This window comes from Athene noctua, chromosome 1, assembly GCF_965140245.1.
Source record: "Athene noctua chromosome 1, bAthNoc1.hap1.1, whole genome shotgun sequence".
NCBI lineage: Eukaryota > Metazoa > Chordata > Aves > Strigiformes > Strigidae > Athene > Athene noctua.
Window position 1 is genome coordinate 66,056,638 of NC_134037.1, and position 24,318 is coordinate 66,080,955.

A 24,318-nucleotide genomic window follows, 5' to 3' on the forward strand; every position below is an offset into this window, starting at 1 on the left:
ATTTCAATTTCACTTCCATTATCTATGTGAAAGTAACCATCTCACTCAGACCTTCACACACAAAAATCCTCTATCTAGAAAATTACTTCCAGACATACAGTGCACACCTAACTTCTAAACCAGAGCAGCAGCTGATTACAGAAACAATGTTCTTCACAGAATGTATCCTTCTCACTTGACAACCTTTCAGGAGACAGAAGGATAAAAAAGACTTTACAATATGCCAAGAACTATACAAATTAATGGAGAAGAATGCCAGTTACAAAGAATACATTACTACATATTGTAGCATTCAGTGCTTTCTCCCATATCTTCCCTGAAAGTATTACTGACTAATCTTGACTTTGAATTCTCCTCAAATCCAGCAAAATCACAAACAAAATGGTCACCTTAATTCTTCCTTCTTAAGCAAGAAGTTTTTTACGAGGGCGGTGAGACATTGGACCAGGTTGCCCAAGGAAGTTGTGAATGCCCCATCACTGGAAGTGTTCAAGGTGAGGTTGAGCAACCTGATCTAGTGAAAGACGTCCCTGCCCACAGCAGGGGAGTTGGACTAGATGATCTTAAAAAGGTCCCTTCCAACCCAAATCACTCTGTGATTCTATGAATACAGACACATTCAGGAAACCTCAAAGAAAACATCAGAAGAGAAACATTCTTCTCTCAGCCTATCCCAAGCTCAAGTCAAATGCATTTCCCCCACTCTTATGATGGAATTTTTGTCCATATCCCCTACAGTTCTGCATGGATGTGTGTATGTGTGTTTGTTTTGGTTTTTTTAAAAGAATGCTATCTGGAACTGGATTCCTCCTACAGGTGTTCCTGTTTCACACAAATGATGCCATTGTAAAGAAGGGCTGCCAGTTTTCACTAAGCTCTTGCAACCAGTTAAGACCCCGAAACTGGAACCAGATCTTCACTGACAGTGCTCACCCGCAATCAAATGGGGGAGACCAATTTAAATACATACTCACATGCTCACTATCAAAGCATTCATATACAATCATCAGATTTTTCCCCTATGATAGTGAGTGGTGTCATACTTTCACTAGAATGCGATTTCACTGTGAGTTTGTAAGCTATAATTACCAACTTTCCGCAGCTCAAAAGAAGTATCAAAGCAATGTCCAGCTGCCAGAAGGAGTACTGCATAATTAATTCCTGACTGTAACGTTGGCTCTGACTCAAACGCCTTCTTGAACCTAGAAGAAACAAACATACAAGTTTACTTTCTAAATAATGCAATCTAATAGGGACATAATTATGCTTTTAGGTACTTTAAGTGCTTATCTTCTGTTTATACAGCAAGAATCCATGGAAGCAAAAATATTTTACTGTTTTCCCCACATGCTTTGTGGTTATTTTTAGGAGTCCATTATTTATACATCCTCCTCCCATTCCTTTCCCCTCACACAACAAGCACAGACCCTACTCATCCATCCCAGTGAAGTTATAGTATCTTACTAGATTTCCAATTCTGTCTGAGAATAAAGAAAATACTTTCAGCTTGTAAGAGACCTGTTTCAGAGTCATATTTATTAATAAACTCATTAACTCTTAAATACAGGAATTTTCACTGACTTGAAACCTTAGATTCTATTGTGGGTCTGCTACAGTGACGTACAAGCATACTGAAATGCATAAACACAAAAGCAAGTGATATAAGAACATACTTCGCATTTAGCTACAATTTCACCTACTCCAAATTTTATTCTTTACTAGGTGTCATGTCCTTATGACTCTATTCACATGAAAAAGGATTATACCAGATTTTATTATCTTCAAGAGGAAGCAAGCAAGCAAGAGGAACAGCAGCGGTATTCACCTAGCCTAAATCTTGTTTTGAACAAAGTCGAGGGGGTTCACACAAGCACAGCACACATTATCCTCAAGCTGGCAATGCAAGTTGTGGTAACAACAGCAACAGCAGATCTACAGTGCTTTAAATTTGTTCTACAGAATAAGAACATGTTTGGTTGCATATATATAGATACATATATACACATACACACCTCTAAAGAGAAGGTAAACAATATCATATGGGAGTTAAGGAGCACAAGAGATTCAGTTCACACAACTCTGCTACAGTAATGGAGTTTAAAAATACCTTCAAAAGGATGAGAAAAATCCAGACAAACAAATGGATTATTTAAAAAAATTAAAGAGGTTGTGAGATTAATACATAGGGAAGTAAAGAAAAATAATCTATGCCAACACTAAGGATTTGGCTTCCAGACTGCACTTTGACATGTAAGCAGAGCTAAGGCATTTTGATCCTAGCAAGTCAAAACTATGTCTGGTTTCTATGATTTTTTATGTTGTTTGTTGCTTTTCCTGCTCTAACCATTCATGACTTTGAGTCTTTTAATGTAAGCTCTGCTTTCCAAAACTGCAAGACAGGCTTCTCTTCTATCTTCTACATGTATTTCTCATACTCCAGTTGCCTACCTGAATCACTAGACAATAGTCCTCTAAGACAAAAAAAAAAAGATAAGCAGAAAACATTATTTTCATTCATCATCTGCCTTTCCCTCTTGTACTACGAGTTACAACAAAATAAGGAAGAAAGTACATACAAAACATTTTCCCTCATTTAAAAAACCAACCAAACAAACAACACAAAAAAACCCAAACCAAATAAAAACCCATCAACCACATAAGATGACGCTCTCATTAATTCTAAGCATATATAGCAAGAAGAGACCTGCTGGCTGGTATAATCTGTTTGGAGATAGTGATGTTGGGAACTGGACTCCCTTTTTGGCCCTAGAGATCTTTCATTCTGTAATCCTCAGGAATTCCTGCAATATCAGGAGAAGAGGAAAACTTGACAGAAAAAAACCCCTTGAAAATAATAAGTATTTTTGTTCTAATACAAGAGACTCTGTAATTTCACTTCATTTTGCCCCAAAATGCCTAATTTCTGGCATGACTATGAAAATTTCTCTTGTTCTTCGACAGATACAAACTTCAAATTTTAAAGATAAAATAAGAATCTCATCTGTATCAACAGGTGGGCACATTTGTGCTGTAAACAATGTTAATCATACAGGCAAAGGAGGCAGAAATGAGCTTAAGTTTGCAAAACAGTTACTGCATGCAGAAGCATTGGTGAAACAGCCCCCAGAAAACCTGTCTTATATATCTTACCACGGAGGTACCACCGTTTTGCTTGCACCCAGTTTTGGCCAGTGATGAGTCCACTGGAGCTGGCTGGAACTGGCTGTGTCTGACACAGGACAGGTCCTTGTTTCTTGTCAGAGGCCACCCCTACAGTCCCCTGCTGCCAGCACCTCCCCACCTACCCCCGGCAGACCAGAGGGAACATCCTCGGAATTTTTGTTCCTGGGTTCTGCCTCTTCTTTTGAAATTGCTCCCAAATCTCCCTTCCTCACAGCAGAAATTAATTGTTCTAGCCATCTTTACATGCTACTCACACCAAGAAATATCAGTTATCTTGGACCTCTGTAGTTCTATTTACCTCTCCCAAATCGTTACAACCAAAAGTATTATTTTATATTTGGTGTGATCTTGTTCTGACATTCTTAAGCCTGCCTTATATCCACATAGCCTAGACAACAAAAATTTACAGACAAAAAAAAAAACCTGTAATAATTAATTTTGAACAGATCAAAATATTCATGGTTTCCCAAACAACTCACAAGTTCCATCTGTTGACCGAACTGATTTAAATTCAACTGGTGTAACTGCTGTACCTTGTCATGCCACAAATATCACTGGAGGAACCCGCACAGTATTGTAGAAAGGCAGTAAGGTTTAAAAGTCTGCCTATAAAGTAGAGGCTGTCTTAGCTGATGCGATTATAAATGCCATAAAGAAATTAAAGCTGACATTTGGGAAAATGTTGCAGCACAGACACTGAATTAGGGAGGTAGCAGTGGAAAGATTTGAATAAAGACTTGATAGCTTTGGTAAGTCTGATTTACACTGCCAGTATGCAACAAGAAAGCGACAGTTAATTAATCTTTCATCTCTTCCCTCATATTTATATGAAAGATGTCTTTTTTTTCTGCTTTTTAACTGTCAGGAAAGCATATTGCCTGCCTGAGGTTTTTGCTTGGTTTTGGGTTGCAGGTTTTTTTGGTATAGACCAAAGTACCTTGAAATCACTAGTTCTGCAAAACCAGCGCTTTGGTTCTGCTGCCAAATTCTCACTATCTTACACAATTCACTATAATTCTCTTACATCCTCATTTCTCCAAGACTGAGCTTACCTTTATCTCAACATAACACTATCATGTTCCTGCACACACGTCTCCCTGTTGCAGCCTGCTGTAGCACTGGAGTAGGTCTGCTCCTTCCCAGGAGCCTTCCACTGAGTTATGAGTCAACCCTTCAGCCACATCAATTTCGCTGTGTGACTAACACTAGAATTCAAATCAATATCTAGCACAAGCAAAAAGAGACTGATCCATCCGGCACAGCTTCTGACCAAACTCCAGCTTGACTCAACAGAAATCACCTTGCTCTACCACAGCAGGCACACGGAGAAGTCTGTATTGGGTCTTACTGGCCAGAGACTCTGGGGACTATTTAGGGGCTGGCTGGTCAGCACCCTACCCTGCTGCAGGAACTGCCAGCCTGCTGTCCTTTCCCAAACTAGTATGCCTTACTGCAATCACTTCCCTTCATCAAATGTATGAATACCATGGTTGCCAAGATGTTTCTATTAAAAGTGTGGCAAAATGGCTACATGAAGTATTTTAGAAGGAATTCCCACTATTATACATATAATGGTTCTTAGTTCAATCATGCTTGAAAATCTCAAAGTTTATCTGTTCATAAGGCACTATGGACGAGGAAAAAGCAAGATGTACAATAGCAAAAGTAATTTCTATGTATTCTATTTGGCCTGTGATAATGCCTAGTATTTGTATACAGGACTACAGTTTTCTTTCTATATTAGTTTAAAAATAAAATAAAATTGCTTCTGTCAAACAGAATCTTGGAAGTTTGTTATGAGCTTTGCCGTACAGGAAATAAAATTTTTCTTTAATCTAAAATTATGAAGGGGGGGACAACAACAACATGCTGCATTCCTGTTATTTCAGCACCTCTAAAAAAAAAAAATCCAGTAAGCATTGCAAAACTGTAAAATGTGACCAGAAATCATAAGTTATACTTGTATTCTGAGGGCATAAAAGGTAAAAAATGATATCTTATTTTTTACCAAAGACCATTCTAATATGCAGTTTACTGAAAACAAGTGATAAATTATGAAGGTAGAAAAAAAGCGTTCCATTCTAAGCATTTAATTCAACAGGCAGCTGATGAGCACAAGACCAGAACTAGTATCTCATGTGCAGGATACATAAACATAGATTGTCTGTTTCCTCATCAGACTCATAATGGAAGAAAGCAGCTCATTCTGACAGAAGTCTACAATGGAGTCCAGTGTCTCCATTTTTTTAACCTATTCCCTGTAACAGCGTTTTAGTGCATTTCAAAAGAAATAAAGAACATGACACTTGCCTCTAAAATTAAAATAAGAATTAATCTAGCCTATTGTGTGCTTCTTTGACTATTGATGGTACTGTAGTCCACTGTAATGTACATATACTACATGGTGATGATGGGGTGATAAAAATTTTGCCAGCCTGAGTTTAGAACAGTCATATTGCTTGTGAGCATGGAAGCCAAAAAAAGACAGAATGGTAGACCCTAAGCATCAGTGCAGAGTTAAGCCTCGGCACCTTTAAGCCTGCAAAGCCTGTATCTGTCAGATTGCAGATATGCCAATTGATTCACAGCTGATTATTATCTGGCCCAGATTCCTAAGAATAATACAGCAAACAGAAGACACTACATTTGAAGAAGGAGGGAAATACGCTGATGAGAGCTACCTAAACTTCTAAGTCTCTGAGGCACTTCAAGAACTCTGAGGAACTGTGTCTGTGAACAACATAAATCTCTCATTCTTAACAAATGAGCTAAGATTTGAACATTCAGTGTATTATCCCTTAAGGGTACCAAATATTTGAAATGAAAAACAGTTGAAATATTGTTTTAGAAACATTTTCCCAAAGCTAACAAAAGGACATAGACCAGGAAAAAAGTACTCACCAGAAAGTCCCTTTGTCCCTGCTTTCTGTATCTATGAACCCAGATTCCAGAAACATGTCCTTGTAAATTCGACCAACCAGGCAGTACATATCTGAAGCTACTTGGTCTTCCTGTTCCACCAGAGGAATCATAATTTCTAGAGCTTTCTGTCTGTCTCCAGGCAGATTTCGCCTATTAAAAGAGAAACATTTTGATTAAAACCCCAATAAAGATAACAAGAAATACTTTTTCAAGACAGTGTTTGAATATATGTATGGCTTAATGTAAAATATGCCTCTAGACACAATGGACTATATTATATATACACACACTTCCCTCCCCTCTTCCTCCTCCCCCAAATCCCCACCTTTTCTTAATACCATGGAGCACCTTTATAAAAGCCCCCAAACATGTTTTCTCTCTCTCATGAAGCATCAGCTAGAGCAAAGCACTGACAACAGCAACAAGAACCTCAACAGCAATTCTCAGAAGTGTCGTGTGTTACTTTTCTACAAAATAGATATAAATCTGGGGTTCATATTTAATATTTCTTTCACAGTAATTCATGATTTAAAGGAAAAAAGATTCCACCTTGTGTTTGTGTTGTTTGTTTTTTTTTTTTTAATATACATTTTGAATGTGAAGCACAAGAAGACAAAAAGCACAAACCAGACTGAATTCACATGATACGAAAAGGTTAAGAAATGAAGCCAATAAGATAATATTAACAGAAGTACTTCAGACAAACGAACCACATAATTGTACACATTAGATGCTTCCTGATGACTCACAGTTTGGATAAATACATAATTCTGTATCAAGAGTTTAGAATTTTACTGAACAAGCAAATGACTCCTTTGACAGACAAACCTATTCTTCAGTGGTTTGGGGAACGTATTATATTCTTTTGGAGAAATTGCCAGTAATATTTGAGTGGCTACAGTTTTAATTGGGGGGAATATATAAAAGTAGTTTTGTATCTATCTTGCAAGCTTTGCACTGATGAAGCCTGAAAGAGAAGGCTACCTCAGAAAAAAAGACACCCATCAAGAGTCAGACATCTTAAAGCAGATACTACTTGACCAGAGGCTCAGTAATGGATTTCTTCTTCCCCTCTACAAGAACATACCGAAGTTTTGATGCATCTGAACAGGCAGTGTCAACGTTAAACCTGAGAGATCGGGGCACATGTAGTCTTAAGTGATACCTGAGCTCATGAGCTCTGAGCTCATGTAGCTACAGAAGGGAGTGATGTGGAAAAAAAGGTTTAAATCAAGCAGAATGGGTAACAGAGGATGAATGAATACTTGCATCATAAAAAATAATTAAGAAAATAGAGCAAAAGCACTTGTTTGAGCAGATAGTATAAACTGTTTTCCCGAGCAAAAAAAGCAAATAGAGTGCAAGTCTACGGTGCTGGGCCAACCTCTACTAATGCCACAGAATCATCTAGGTTGGAAAAAACCTTTAAGTCTCAGCCTGATGAGAAAGATAAATGAAACCTAGTGCAATCTCTTCTCAACTTTCACACCAGTTAAATTCTAGTAAGTTAGGAAAAGTCCCCTTAGACTACAGAGCTGCAAGTACTACTTGGCTCTCCAAGTACTTCTACAGTGGCACAGCAAGGCTGGTGTACTCATTTGAGATCGACAAGTGCTCCCAATCCCAGGCCCCAAGGAAGGAAATCAAGAGTTCCTGGCTGAGGAAGTAAGTCTCCTTCAAGCCTGTGTTATTTTAGTTCCCCTTCCAACTGATGTCTTGCACAGTTGTTGAAGGCTTGCTTCCTTTTGTTTTCTCTTCTCATACTGACCATTCAAGTAAAGAAACAAGGATAAGTCTGCAGCTTCTTTATGTTTTTTGGCTGACTTTCATTACAGAAGGGCAATTTTCAGAATGGAGTTTTGGGTGGCTAACTCTTCCACATCTTGTATCTACTGTCACTAATCCAGATCAAACCAATAGCTAGCTGAATTTAATGAGAACAAAATGAGTAAGACACAACAGTGTTCTGTAATACGAGCCATTTACATTTTGCTGGTCTCCAGAGACAGAGCTCCCTACTTTTCTTTCTGCTTGCTCTTCCATCATCAGTGCCTTAACACACTTTCTTCATTTAGGTCAGACTAATCCTGAATAATTGAGTCACTCTATCCTTCTGTACCAGTGATCTGGATTAGAAGCAAGAGGGGCATCTTGTCTGCAGCAAACATTCCTATGTGCAGAGTATTCCAGACCTGCCTTAGTTCAGGAAACATCCTCTATATTCCAAATAAGAAGAAAGCTACAATTAGCCCAAGTAATTCCTTCTTGGCACATATCAAAGCGTGAATGTTTTCATGGCTGTCATAGACTCCAATTGAATGTACAATCTAGGGAAGGGAGGGACAGGAAAAATTTTATCTGAACTCCTCTGGAGGTACTGTGCAGATCATTTGTATGACAGATACCCTCACAGGCTACATCTTACAATCACATCTATGAAAACAGACCTTTTATTCTGCAAGAAGTCACAACAAAACCAGTAACTATCTGCCTGAAAAAAATTATACTGCAGTTTTGCAGGTTTTTTAGTGTTCCAGTGAACTAGTCAAGTCCTGGTTTCAAAGGTGACTTTGTTTTAGAAAAGTGACCTTGAGTTCTAAATAACTTGTTAAAACTCCAAGGTACACTTAGTGACCTTTGTGAAGGTTATGCAGAAGTGGCAGATACATTCTGGATTATTTAATCTGCAAAGCTCCACATATTTATGGCAAAACAGGAGCAAAAAGGGCACAACATTTATACCTTCATATACCTGGTGTAAGGGAGCAAGAAAGGATCTGGACATTTTATTCAGCAAAACAATGCCAGATATCTGGGTTTTATTTTTGTTTTTTCTTTCAAAAACAAGTTTATTTTTTCAACTAGTTACTTCTGACATATTTTGACATCCCTTTGACATGACATACAGAGCCTCATCAGCAAATCTGAATTACAATATTCAAATCTGTGAGAAGTAGAAAGATCTGTAGACATTTTCTGTATTTGAGAATTTCAATGCCTGCTGACACCTGGTCTTCTCTAAATGTCAATAACAAAATGTTCATTGTGATAACAGCAGGGGAGCAGAAAACCTCTGATTTTCTCTGAAAACCTCCCCTTTTAGTGCCTTGTCCAATTGCCAGGAGCCTTGGGGAAAAAAAAAAAAAAAAAAATCAAAAAAAAAAAATCTAGGTTTAACTCTCATTTAACCCAATAAAGTTATGTGCATTTTGTGCATGTTATCAGAGAACATGAAAAATATTATTATAATAAAATCTTCTGAATGACATTTGATGAAAGTTCTCCTCTTGTCTCCTGACACTAGCAGAACTGACTTGAATGAAATGACGTCTAAGTTAGCACAAATGCTGCAGCACTGCCACTCATACAGCAATGTTAAAAGTGTATTTTACAGAAGTAAAAATACTGCTCCAATTTAGGTACTGAAACAAAAAAAACATGCAAACCTATGGAAAGACAAATCAAACACATTAAAGCAAGAGGAATTACATTTGACAGTACAAGTGAAAACAAAAGCTTAGATTGATGATGAAGCTCAGAGTCCCCAACGCTGCTTCAGTGAAAATCCCTAGACTTGCGTATCCAGATTCCAGCAGGGAACTTCACCTGGGATTACCAACTCAGCATGGAGTTTGAAGTTCTCATTAATGGAAGGGAGGGTAGATTCTTACCTGTTCAGCGCAAACGCATAATGAAACCTCACATGGTGGTGGGAAGCCAAGTCAAAAGTAGGCAGTTTTTCTAAAGTTTTCACCAGTTTCACAATGGAGTCATAATCCTTCCAAAAGAAGGGAATAATGAGGTTTTAAGTGGCTGTACTGAGGTATGCCTACATGAACGCCTCTTTCACCTAAGCACCTATTACTTCAATACTAAGAAGTATTTCCAGTTCATCTTAAGTTTTGCTGATTTCAGTTTCTTCAGTCTCAAACTGTAAAGAGACTGGCACTCATTAGAAATGTGAATATGAACAGTATTTAGCAGAGAAACACATTTGGTCTCCCATACTGCTTCAACACAGACCTGTAGAAATTTTAGCACATCTATTTCACAATTAAAGTTAGCTTCAGGGACTGAATGCATATCAGAGTTCATATTGTACAGACATTACAGTGCTAACTGCATCTGAATTAAGGCAACTCAAGACTCTGAAGTAGGCATGAGCCACAAAAAAAAAAGAATCTTTCAATACCACAGCTTTTAAAATATTTTGCTCTGACATATTTTAAAATAAGAAAAAAAAACCAAAACCAAACCACTTCAAAATGTTTAAGAAGCAACTTTTGAAATGACATATAACAAAGTAAGCAATTACTAGCACCATTCCAGAAGCTGAAATACATATTAACATACTATATTTTCATGAGAAATGTCACAAGCATGGTGACAAAGAATACATATACGTTATCAATAGCAGAATGCTACCATAACCCTGAAGTAGGACACACTACGGGCTGTTCATCACACAGTAATGCTGAGATGGAGAAGAGTTATTACATGTTGTTACCTTTCATGTGCTGTTATAAAATAACACTATTCCACTATGTAAAGGCACATAATATACCATGTAACTACAAAGTAAAACAAAAAGGGAAGAGATTGTAAAATATTTTTACCGATGTGCATTATTCATATAGTTTGTTAGCAAATCTGTGCAAAATACGCTAAAAATTTCACTGAGAATGTAATTTAATTTACTATGTTTTAAATTATCTTAGAGCATAGGATTCATACCTGGATGTCTCTGTAGGACAGCAGCAAGTTTATGACAATGTCAGCAGACAAGACTTCAACATTATCCACTCGCTGTCGAATCCTTGCTAGCTCTGCTGCAAGCTCTCTGCCTGTGTAGAGGGTACGGGCCTTCCTGATGTCATTCAGAATGGACTCCCGGAAATATTGGCTGGAGAGGAACAACTTCACATGAGCAATCTGGGACAGGTCCCTTGCACTTGTTTTTTCTGGCCCTGCAGTTCTCCCACAATATGTATGTGGAACATTTATTGATAGAGCAGTGTCAATGGAGAGATCTGGTCAAGCCAAATTATTACTTATCAATTTGTCTCAACAGAAGGCAAAACATCACATCACCCTGAAGCAAGAGCCTGACATTTATATTGCCAGCAGGAATATATTAATTTTACACAGGGTTACAAAAAGACAACTCACCTTGAGCTGGCCTGAGCCACCTTCAAGAGCTGAATAAATCGATCCACCAGCGGTAAGCATATAGGCCCAAGCAGCGACTCAAAATTGGGCTGCATCAGTTCTGTTAGTCCCTTCATAAAACTGCTATCACAGCAGTACACCTTGTTATGTGGAGTTATCATATAAGGAACAAATATGTAGTTACCAGTGCACATCTGTAGGGAAACAATGTGCAATATTTAGCACAGTTATGGTTTGACAAGCCTAAGCGTAAAGAAACTGCATATACTACCTGCAGGATTTTACCTGCTCAAGTCAAAGGGAGATCTGCTGCTTACTTCAGCAAGACCAAGGTTTCACCTCTGAAGCCTAGAATTACATAAGTTCACCTTTTATCTCAAATATGATATACAACTGGAATGTATTCTTTCAGATTTCTGAACTGTTTTCTGTAAGATGAGTCTTTTTAGAAGCATCACGCTGACCTTAAAATAGTCATTGGCTCAATAGCAAAACAATTCCGAGGGCACATCCTAGTGACCCTGAAGCTGCAGGCGGACTCACATGAAACTAACCTAAAATCTTTTCAAGGTGACTGATGTTCAGAAGAGAGCAAGCACCCTGTAATTCAGTATAGTTAGTCTCACAGATGTTGAAAACAAGAACACAAGCTAGTTGCCTCACAACAGGAAAACTAATCCTCATGACGTGCAAATAGTTTAGCCTAACAAAGACAAATTCCCTGCTGTGTAGCAAACCTTCCTGGCCAGTGGGACTTAAACCCATATATTTTTCAGAATAATCACTTACAGAACATCTTTGCATTGCTAAACTGTATTGATTTCTATATATCAATGTATGACAGATACTTTGCAAAAAAAAAAAAATACATTTAAGTTTATCTTTCAAGAAAGAGGAAGGCAAGATGTCTGGTGCCTGTTGTATGTGTTTGACTACAGATTTACACACATAGAAACCTTGCTGAATATTTGTGGTTCTGAAGGGTCTTAACCATGAGAGCGCACACCAAAGTCAGGAGGAGTTCTGCCATTTGACTCCCAAAGCTCAGACTCTACTACTGAAGTGGCCAGCAACCCAGCAAGAAAAGACTCACAGAAGCAATTCTTGAAACCTATCATTTTGGTACCCCTAAATTACTTCCAAGGTTAATCACATTCTGGTCAGCTGCTTCTGCTCTCCCAGAAGTCAATTCAGCCATGAGGACATCACTTCAGAGACTCCCCTGGCATGCTGAGCTCCACACATTTGAGAGGGCAGTGACTGAATAGTTTTCAAATGCACAATACCAGCTGTGTGCTTAAAAAAAAGAAGTATTTTAACATGCATTATTAGATTTTTTTAAAGCATGGAAGGATTGAGGTACTCTAGTCTGTATTAACATGTACAGATATGTCAGTAAACATATGTTTGTGTACAGATCAGAGGATGGCTATGAAGAGTACACGAATTATTTTTTTAATTACACCTGTTATACTAAGAAACTCTAAATCCTTGCTATAAAGGCAATCCCACCCTCACTTCTGAGGTATACAGACAAACTGTAAAATATAAAAGTAATTGATGAAGGCATTCACATAAGGTCCACTGAGTTCAACTTGGTGAAGACTATTGTATACAAAGACTTACCGAAGGATTAATTTACTCTTCTTCTCCCAACAACTGCAAACTACTACAGGCAAATAGCTAGGACATTTTTCTGTGCATGAGTGTAGCAGTTTCAAAGGCAACTTGAGAACTGGGAAGTGTATGACAATATTTTTAACAAGCAATGAGGGAGTGTGATGCTAGAACCCAGACTGCTCATCTTTACAATGGAGAATTGAATGGACACTTCCATTAAAGCATATGCCAGCACACACTTTCAAGAATGAATGGATGAACCTTTGACCTTGCTAAAACTTAATAAGCCCCACGGTCGAAAGCAGGCAGGAAATTACAAATTTGCTGGAACTGGTTTCAGTAATTACAGGACAAGGATGGGCAGTGACTGGCACAGGAGCCATTATAAAGCATAGGCAGACTGTTCTCCCATTTTCCTTTTCTAAATAAAGGAGAAGTAATTTGGGAAGTCAGAGCCAAGAAAAAGGGTGAAGTAGCGACAGATATCCTGGGGCAAGCATTTTTACTTCCTAATGTTTATTCAGTGCATTAAAAATAAATTCAAGACTGCTTGCAGGAAGGCCTTCTCAGACCTCTGGCACACTGTTTCCAAAGTTCAGGTCTTAATAAAAAATCTACTCTGAAAAAGGATGTTTCCAGCTTTTGAAATCCACAGAACCTGAAGTTTATCCTGGCATAATGGTCAGGCCACCTACAGAGACAGTACTGGAGTCTTCGTAAATAGTCCTACAAGCAGGAAAACTACTCTTCCTGCAGAAGCCAAGAGCCTGAGTGCATTGCTGAGCAAGAGCTCTTACTAACTGATCTTGAGTGCACCTTCTGTAGGACACAAGTATCTATTTTAGTCGAACAAGAGAGGCAGCAAAAATTAGTTTACATGCATTTTTCATGTTACCTGAGAGGAAAAGAGAAAGCTAGATGTATCACAGAGCCTGCTACAGAAAATACACAGACTCAGTAGTCTTTGAAAGCAGTGGACAAGGAAGAATTTAACAGTGAAAGACAGGATAAATCACTATGTGAGAAGAAAACAGAAGAAAATAAAACGAATTTACAGTTGTTCAGATGGCCCCCAGGATTCCTGGGGAATTTTCTCAAGGTAGAACCTCACTTTGATCCTTGTTGGCAAGTAGTGTGGTAACACAGTGGCCTTTCCCTCAGCCAGGACATTAATTTGGTTGTTAACTTAACCCAGACAGTTATATTTTGTGGAGAGCTCTGTATCTCTGAAACCCCTCCAATTTGGCTGAAATTCAGACAAACAGGCAGATACAGAAAGAAGGTGGAGGAAGAAAAAACAGTACATTTTTAAAAATTTAATTTCCTTAGGAAATAGGCTTTAAAAAAAAAAAAAGGGAAAACCCACTTGCAGTAAAGCTAAGAAATAGAAGAAATCTTGACCTCAACTTCACTTTCCTAGCTAAAGAGTACATTAGATATTCAACAGCTGAATCTGACAAAGGCACACATGTAGCACACACAGTAGCTCTGGTGACAAAAGAAAAGAAAGAGAATCAAAAGTTACGTATTATTTATTAAAGGTGGTGGTGAAAGAAAGATAAGATAACAGTGACAGCAAATCTGCTCTTGTATAATAAAGTCTATGGTCTCCCACTATGGAGAAACATACTTTGTCACCATCACAAATTCTAACTACAAAGAGCCCAACCCCAAGGGTATTTGGGCAACAACTGGGATGGGAGCCCGAGAGGACCAGGCTGTGGAGGCAGCAGCTGAGGAGTTACTCCAATATCAGACAGCTCTAAACCTTCTTCCCCAAAGCAGAGTGAACTGCTTGCTTCTTTCCCCATTCCTAGGCTACGCAACCTCTTTTACTTCCTTTCTCACCTTTCTTTGTCAAAATACAAGCTACACTAATTTAAGTCAGAAAGGATCGGGTGGTCTTACTGACACACTGCCTATCTGATCACACACTACATTTCAACTTAGTGCACATTATTTCACTTAGAAGTTAAATATATTCCACTTATCCTATTAAAATCTGTCCTGCAACATTCCATACCAACTCTGATCTCACAAACTGATATTCTTTCCTAACCCTAATTAACTTCACTCTATGTTCTAAGTTTGCTGAGCACCCAAGACAGAATTGTTATTTTCCTTTGATTCCTTCCTCTGTCTTGCTGTACCATGTACAACAAAAGGAATAGAATCAAGTCATTCAAGAAAAATGAGCAATTTTTGAAGGAGTGCCACCTTAAATCCAATTGACATTTTCTCAGTTACATCAACACCCTTTAAAAAAATATGAGTAGCATAAAGGGGCTTCAAAAGTGGGCAGGAATAGACCCCCCCCAATCAACAACAGATACTAGAAGTTTCATTTTCCAACCCTCTTTCTTTATAAATCCCTTATTATTTAAGGTTCAAAAGCTCAAGTTACACTAATGAAATTTAGAAAGTCATTGCAGGTCACCTGAGTTGTAAGGTGAAAGGCATTACTGAAAACATTAGAGCCCGGGATAGGCCATGAATGTGCATACAGATAGTTACTATGGTTCAGCCTGATGCACAAGAATTCAGGACATTAGATAAGGTAAACTTGGCCTGAGCTCTCAGATCAGCTGAACTAGTTATATCTAGGAGATACAAACATACATATCTTTGAAGGCTCTGGGCCAGCACACTCAGTATCTGGCAACATTAGGCCACTTTCAGAAAGACTATCTGTGTCACAGCTCACTTCACTAAATCAGACTAATGAGAAGGCAGAAGTACTGGCTGGAGCCAGCTACACATGCATAAATGTCTACCACAAAGGGACAACATCTGTAATCATTTTTGAAAATGTTTTAATTGGTTTCTATTTCTTCTAATGCCTCTTCCTCACTTCTTGTGCAAAACTGAACAATTCCAGAGCATGTGTAATTTCAGTTTAAATACAGCCTAAGATTGTGTTAATAGCTCTACAGTTACAGAATTTAAGACTATCTTGCTCCTAGCTAGTCCTACTGGTCACTGGAAGCACTTCCTTCTTGTTTGATATCCTTTCTCAGTTTCTGAAAAGGAATTAATATAGGACCTATTTATATTTGAGATAATAAAAATGCATAGTATATAGTTATATTTTAATGATCACAATAAGAACATAAACCAGCTCTTTCAATATCCCCCTCTAATACAGAACTGTTACTTGTAAAAGGGGCAACCTTTTGTGACTTCAATTTGGAGACCATGTCTTCTCAGAAAGAATATTATGCAATAAGGTAAATATCATTCTTTCCCTGACAAATACATCTGACATAGTACAGAAAGTTTTTCTCTGAAAGTTGTACAGAATAAGACACGATGCTATACAAATGAACATTTGAGTTCTGCTGAATTAATGCTCAGATCTTGAATTCTACCTCAACAGGAGGGAGAAAATCTGCAGAACCTCAGAGAGTCAATGGTGTGCAGTGCTCCAAATTCCCTGAGGCTCTTTACCAACACTGCTCTGTTGGAACCATTTAACAGTCGAATAGCCACAAACAGAAGAATGCTGCCTTCAAAGACAAGAAGTATCAAAGAAAACTAAAATCCCCCCAAATGAAACCATGATGCTCTACTCATGGATGGTAGAATCTAGCAGAATCCCATCTACATGCCTAAGCTTCAGGTCAGCATCGGATGTAATTTTTTTACAAATAAATAAAATCAGTTGAGGTAATAAAAATAGCTAGTATTTCTCACAGTAGGAACTGTTCTTCCTCCTGACTCTCCTCTAATTAAGATCAGCTTTTTTGCATTTCTCTTACTAGTTATTCTGAGAAATATCTGCTCTTATTTCAATTCTCCTCATAAGATTTTTCTTAATTCTCTGACTGCACGTGGTGTTAGATGTAGCAGATGGCAAAATCCTAAACCAAGCTATTAAATCTATTCCCTCCATTGCCCAACCACACAGTAAATCAACGTGTGCTGATGTTTTAATGAATACAGACTCAGTCTGGGCTTACTTCAAATCCCACTCACATGAATGACAGCCTTGCTATTGATTTGGAAAGGAACATAAGTAAGTCTCACACCTCAAGTGAACTGAAACACAGAGATTGGGTCTACTCTTTTAAATACTTCCCATTTTATTTGGGAATATATTCTTTCTTTATAGGCCCAGCAATAACATTCTGTTGCAATCATGCCACATTCTAAATGCTTGTTAAAAATCAGCATAGGCTCTGTACGGTCCTTTCAGCATATTCAGATAGGAAAAGTTCTAACAAATATAGTAGTCTAAGAACTCAAAAAATGAAAAAATGAACAAGAGATAGTGCTGTATTGTTAAATTGTTGTCATAATCGACAAAACATTTATGGAAGGTTGCTACATAGCATTTTTACATACGTGGATCCCAAAAATCAAACTGCCCCAAATAATTTCTCAGCTGGTTGAGCAGTATTAAAAATATTTCCCCCTATTTCCACAGTGAAAGAGACCAATAGCTAAACATATTCTATGGGATCTACAGTCTTCTAGCAGTACCTATATGGAGGCTCCAAGCTTGCAGCACCTCTGGCATGCCTTATCCAAGGTCACCCACGCTCCCACTCCTGCTGAAGAAGCACTACACCAAACTGTCTCCCAAGCTACACCTTAAACAGGACAGAGTTAGGAAGGGTCGTGGAAAACCAATAAAAACTACAATCTGATCCCAAGTGTCAGAAAAGAAAAACACTAAGAATAGTCCCCAGCCTACAACATTGCTTAATTGCTAACGCCTGCAAGTCAGCTGCCCAGCAGAAGGGTTCCCCTTGCCCCCCAGTCGCCCTTTGGACCGGGCCAGCACCTGTACCGCATTGTGGCCTCACACCCCTGGCAGCCCCCAAGGCAACCTACCTACCACTTCTGCCTGGCACAAGTAAGCAGCGTGAACTGAGGGGTGAGCACTGTGTCAAGGTCTGTCTTACTGCAATTGGTTGCAAACTGTATATATAATGTGTGCACGTTAAATTTTCTCAGATTCAGCAAGGAGTGAAATTTTTTAAAAATTGAATAAATGGCCACTTGGAACCTGACCTGCAGCTTTTTTCCAAAGTTGGTAAGATTCGAACTGGGGAGAATTAGGATACAATAAAACTGGTGAGCTGAAACAAGCAAAGTACAGCCATGAACTGTAACCTTTCTACCAACATCTCCTTGTGACTGAAACTCTTTACTAGTAATTTCTAGAATGCCTCTGGTGCTTGGTTGACCTCAAAAATCAGATAACAGCAAAAACTAAACTTAAGCTTTCAAATATCAAAATAACTGCCTCCTGTCACAAGTATCACTCCCTGTAAAAATGTGGGGGGTTTTTTTTTTGTATCACTGCAACACTTGGAAAAAGTCCAACTAAACAGCTGTAAAACCACATATAACAGGAAATGAACCCATGTTATCTTGCACTGCTCTGCCCTGACAGGCTCCAGGCAGCTTATCCTAGCTATGCAACGTTGTATTGACTACTATTAGGAAGCGCAAAAATCCAGTCAGAACAAAGAACAGAACAGTTAGGAATGGATTTTCTTTTTCTCCCCACTAGTTTTAGGGATACAAAGTTCAGGAAAAGCAAACACAAGGCATTTCAGTTATACAGACGTATATACACACACGCATTTGTTTTGCAGCCTTTTTAATCTCCTGGTGCCAGGGATACCATTGTCCTGTTACAGCTGATGTTTGCATGCTATTAAAAAACATGTTCTAGAACAGCAGGCTAAACTCCTGGTTTATTCGTATATGAATTTCATTTTTTCATATCTGCAACCTCGCATAATCATTCATATGACTATTTTTGGTAAGGGTGGGCATCACAGTCACAGCCTCTCAAGAACAGCACCTTTGTCATACCCACTTATCCAAAAGTCTTATGATTTATGAAGAAACATGATCTTCATAAAGCAGGAATTATATTCAATAGTTAGGCATGCACCAACACTGTGAGAAGTCTATTTCCAGGTAATTTGGCTGACATCATGCCAAAAACAAGGAAAAAGAAGGAAAACAAAAATAATTAGTTGCAGAGTTGCTAAACCAGTTTCACTGACTTCCCTGTTCTAATCCCTGGGAAAATACTTCCTCCGAGAAAAGATGTTATGTGGGTGTGCTTGAAAACATCTGAGACTCTCAAGGAACACATTCTTTTTGTGGCATACATTGAAACACGTCTAAAGAAGTGATAAATGACAGTTTCACAGCCACCTATCCAAATTTAAATGGAAAACAGAACAATCCTCTCAAACACATGAAGGCCAAGTTATCATACCTCTCCTTGAGCTTCACCGACTGTCATTTAAAAACAGGACAAGACAACAACATCTAGTCTTTATTCTACTCTACCAGTCATCTCCTGCTGGTTTTCTGCTAACAGAGCTCTTCCTCCTACCCTTCCAGGGACATTACATTAGTCACACATCATTTTCCCTAGATCCTGGGCCACCAGAACAAAAATACAGAATGCAGTACATTCATTTACAAGAAAGGCCTTACTGTTCTCTTTAATTTTGTGTAAAGGCCTAACGAATCATTTACCCCACTTTCATTTCAGAAAGGCAAGAGGTTTTTAGTCTAGCACATCATTCACAGCATTCTGTGAGTCTCTGAAAAGCTCTGGTTGAGTTACACAGAAACTCTATATGGAACCCTCTTTGCCTTTTTTTTTTTTTTTAAATAAAAATATAATATGTAAAAAGCTTGTAATGGTTTTGAAGCCATCTTTAGAAACTATTATCAGCTATAGGAGATAACTGCATCCTTTTCAAAGAATCACATTTCATACTGGCAGAAGTCAGTCCTTAATCTGTGAATTTCACTGTTAAATAAAAAAGTAAAATCAGGAATACTGCCGGTTTTATGGCAATTTTAACACTGTGGCAAATAAAACATGACCAATTTCTAAAATCAAATACTTCACATACCCCTTAGAAAAGTTAATTCAAACATATGCAATTGTATAGCATACACATAGCACCTAAGGATACCTTCACACTGACCACTATAAAATTATAACTCAGCATATATGTCTACCAGTAAGTCCAAAAGTGAAGCCAAGAACAACTCAACATGTCAGTTGGATATTCTGACATGACGGGCCCTGCTGCCCCAGCACAAACCACATTGAGAAAGCAGTGTTCTCAGTCACAGGTCTGCCTCCCTTGAACTTGGGAGTGAAAAAGGGAAGGGGGATTTGCAAGGCCAACCTCAGAAACCAGAGGGATGCCAAGGTGCAGAAAACTACAGTTTATTGACTAGCAGTCTCAGACTACTGCAATCTGCACTGCACTAGGACCAACAGGCTCCAGGACTCAACTTCCAGAAATACACACACTCTCTCTCTTTATAAATATATATCTTTCCATAGCTGTAGCTATGGGTTTCTAAAATGAGCATCAGTTTCCAAATAACTCCCCTTTTCAATACCATATTTTTAAAAAACACTCAGAGAACACTGTATAAAAAAGGCAACAGAAAAAAACCACAAGATGACAGATGTAAATAGTGCATGAAAAAATGTAACAGCCAAGTAAAAGCAGCAAGGAGAATACCACTGATAGATGGAGGCAAGGTAAGAAGTGAGCCTGGTACCTAGCAACAAAGTAAAATACACAGATTTGCTCTAGGATTTCTAGAATTCTACATCTAACTCCGTAGAATACAGTAGGAGAGTGTTAAATGATTCAAGTGGAAAATATGAGATAAACAACATTAAATGGAACAGAAGTTTGGAATGCCTGGAATTCAACTGGCACACAGAAATCATACTTACATTATTCTTCTGGCAAATAATTTCCTGGAATAAAAAAAGAAAAAAAACACCTCATGTTGATAGCACTAAACAACTACTAGGAAAGATATCTGATCAGTATGTCTTGCTAATATTAATGTTTACAGACATATGACAAGAAAAGCCTGGTTGGTAGATGTCTTCTATGCCTGTCAAGTCAATACAAACCAGGTATTGTCTCAGGAGAGACAAAACAACTATGGAACCAAGTAGATACATACATCCTATACATACACAGGAGCACATGCAGTGTGTGCATCTGTATATACATATACATGAACACATATACATACTCCTCCCTACATAAATTTTCCTAAAGGGATGCTGTCCAGAAGTTGACTTAATACACACATACTTGTATTTCAGAAGTTAAATATTGTAAGTAACATTTTGCTGCCAGCAGAAGAAACTGAGAAGAACAGTAAAAGCAGTATTTCTAACAAGGCTTTAAAATATTCCAGAACTGACTGAAATTCACATTGCTGTAAAGAACTTCTCTGAAACTTTACATTTAAAATTTGAAGATAACAAGAAGCCAGAGAACACACAGGTGGGAAAAGCTGGTTCTTGCACTCTAATCTGCGTGGTACAGCCCAAGTGTGAACTTGTGGACAGTGACCTTGCTTTCACAAAAATCTGTCAGCAAGTTCTGACCCCAACTGATAACCCTGCCAGATGTATCAGACAGCTATGCTACACCTCCGCCACTGGGACCGCTAAGCAGCTTCAGCGACACCACAGCATTAAAAACAAACACAGTGTCAAACTAAGGCACCTTGTACTTTTCATGTTGCATAAGTCAGGCTTCCATAAAACTTAGCTTCCCCGTGTTGAGGGGACATAGATACACACACAAAACTATACATATATGCATAAATATACATAAATATATACATAAATATACAAACCTATACATGTACATATATAGAATCATAGAATGGTTTGGGAGATGTAAGAGACCTTTAAAGATCATCTAGTTGTCCCTGCTCATGCCAGGGGATTCATCTTTCACTAGATCAGGTTGCTCAAAGCCCTGTCCACCCTGACCTGAATGTTTACATAGTGGAATATTCCACCAGCAAAAGTTTACCCACATTGCTTCATACCCCAGTTAAATCATGTGCTGTAGTTTTATATCTCCTGCATTTCCATGATCATTTTCAGTTTTTGAATCCACCACCTTCTATACAAGATTAAAACAGCACACACACTCCTGCACTGCTTCTACTGTCTAGTGGCTGTAACAAATACAGTAACAAACATTGCCTCAGAAGACGTCCAGGCATGCCTACAACTACCTTTTTTCAGGCAGTCACTAAGTAATAAGGAAGGGATCTTATTCTTGAAGACTTTCCCGCAAACTATTAGAAGTAGAAACATGGGCCCAGCTCAAAACTAAAGAAAACTCAAGGGAGTCTTTCAGTGGGCACTGTACCAGTAGCAACTGAGACATCCAAGCCTCCCTTTGCAGAACTGGGATTCCACTGCTATCAGTGGGAACCCTTGAACGTGACCCGCTTGCAAAGTCCAGCTCCTAAACCAGTAAAAAGTTCTCCCAATTGCCCAGGCAAGCCTGGGGCCTCACTGCAAGTGATTTTCAGGGGGACTTGGGTATTTGGCTCCTTACCCAGTACAATGAAATTCTGCTCTGCTTATACTGTAGATCATTGTACTTGCGTAACTGAATTCAAGCCACAGATAGGTCTTTTGTCATTAGCAGTTTTATTTTTAGGGCTTTATCTGTATATTCTTTGTGTTGCAAAAAGAAAGGAAATAATTGCATTGCGACCAGTCTAGTTGGTCAAGAAAATCTGGAGGGAAGAGCAGGGGAACAAACTGATTTACTCACGGTTTGTCCCTCCCAACAGAGGGCAAATAGTGGGACAGGATCAAAATCAAATATCGTGCACTAGCCAGAAGTAGACGCAAACCCTTCATGAGAGGCAACAGTGGCCAGACTGCAGTTTGACTCACCAAGTTGCTTACTAAAATGCTTCTTTTCAGCAATGCCTAGAATGGAGCCAATGAATCTGATGGAGGGAAAAGACCGCCATCCAAGTTGTCTGCCCTCTCTCACCCCCATTAAAGTTACTCAACCTTTAGTAGAGTCAGCAGACGGAAGCAAATATAAACTCCTTGGCTGACACAATTCAGACTCATAAATTATCTTAAACCACCATCTTGCTTTAAACCAGCCCACCATACTCCGAACTGTAGTCCTGAGTACCAGGCACAAGTTTTGTTTTTACTACCTCTGCTATGCTGCTGGTTATCTCCAGCACAGCAATTCTGCAAGTACCATATCTCAACAGCTGTAACTCAGCAAGACATACCAGAGGCCACGTGGGGCCCCATCATGTTTGGCCAGAAAACTGCTACTTTACACAGGAGGTAAAACTTAAGGATTATTTTGCTGTCCCTATATACTACCATTCTCACCCAATTGTTATTACTGTAACAATTTATAAGCACCACTAATACCCTTGAGTGACAAAATCGTGTATTTTAATCATTAATAATATAAAAACTTTAATTTCTCACTCTAAGTTTTTCAAACTTCTGTTTTCACAGATCACCGTTTAACACCTAGGTATTTAATAGACTGTGACAAAGTCATCTGAACCTTTCTCTTAGGAAAACAAAACTGGGTTTTTCAGCATTTCACTGTGGCCATGTTTTCTGTGCCTCAGAATATTTTTGCTATCCTTTTGTGACCCACAGGTGGCACCTATATTTCCTACAGAAACAGAGAACCCACTTCAAGAGTTGGGCCAACTGTGACTTCCCCCCAGCACACCCCATTTTTCCATTCAGAGCTACCTTCAGTGACTGCAGAGACTCTGCGTTCGTGTCACAGTAGAGAATAATGTTGTTAGCCATGCTGAAGCTCTCCCTGACTCCCAGGTGGTAGAACAGGGAAGGCTGACGGAAGGCGTCACTCATCTCTACGACAGCAATATCTGCAGAAAGAAATGAAAAATTGTCAATACCACACATTTCTGACAGTCAAATACTTTTATGCCATGTCTCTTCACACAATTTGCTTTGATAAGACAACCTGATTTTAAGTAGGAAATAAGAGATCTAGAGGGATTTCCCGTTTTAGCTGTTATATCTGAATTTTGAATGTAGTCAGCAGGATGTGGTTTAATTTTTTTCTCTTTTCTTTCTTTCTTCCCTCCTCCCTCTTTTTCTCATTAAATGAGACCTCCATTTCCTCAGGTAAAAACATCACTAATCACAAAAAGGCAACAAGTTCATTTGGTGCCTTGGAGAATAAAATCTATTTCGTTAATCTACACATGATGATTGATGACCTTATGGGGAAAAGAAAAAATTACATTGAAAGTGCATTTTCCCCCTCAGTGCAAGTTGCAATAAAAATTCATGCAATACAATATATTTATATCACTACAGAACATACTGTACAGATTCTGTACTAGAACTCTGGAAGAAAACAGCTGTAAACTGAAAGAAAGGCAAAAGTAATATTCCAATATAAATTACCATTCAGATCTATTTTGATTCATATAGAAAAAGGAGGGTGGTGGTGGTGAAGGACAACAGCAGAAGAGAAGGAAAGGGGTAGTGAATATGTAAAGCCATAGAAACCCCCATATAAGCAAGAACTTCATTGTGTAGAGAATTCTAATAATAATAAA

The 24,318-nt window shown here is 38.5% G+C and overlaps 1 protein-coding gene across 1 annotated transcript in view; it reads right to left on the minus strand.

Annotated features, from left to right (window-relative positions):
- The window catches only part of MAP3K5 (mitogen-activated protein kinase kinase kinase 5), a 105,896-nt gene that overhangs the window by 50,620 nt on the left and 30,958 nt on the right, over positions 1-24,318 (minus strand). Inside the window, exons 2-8 of the mRNA XM_074896404.1 lie at positions 23,477-23,616; positions 20,639-20,662; positions 11,275-11,468; positions 10,840-11,008; positions 9,777-9,883; positions 6,085-6,255; positions 1,090-1,202 (exon numbers count right to left, since the gene is read on the minus strand). Coding sequence (XP_074752505.1) covers positions 1,090-1,202; positions 6,085-6,255; positions 9,777-9,883; positions 10,840-11,008; positions 11,275-11,468; positions 20,639-20,662; positions 23,477-23,616 — 918 coding nt within the window. The remainder of the gene's footprint in view (positions 1-1,089; positions 1,203-6,084; positions 6,256-9,776; positions 9,884-10,839; positions 11,009-11,274; positions 11,469-20,638; positions 20,663-23,476; positions 23,617-24,318) is intronic.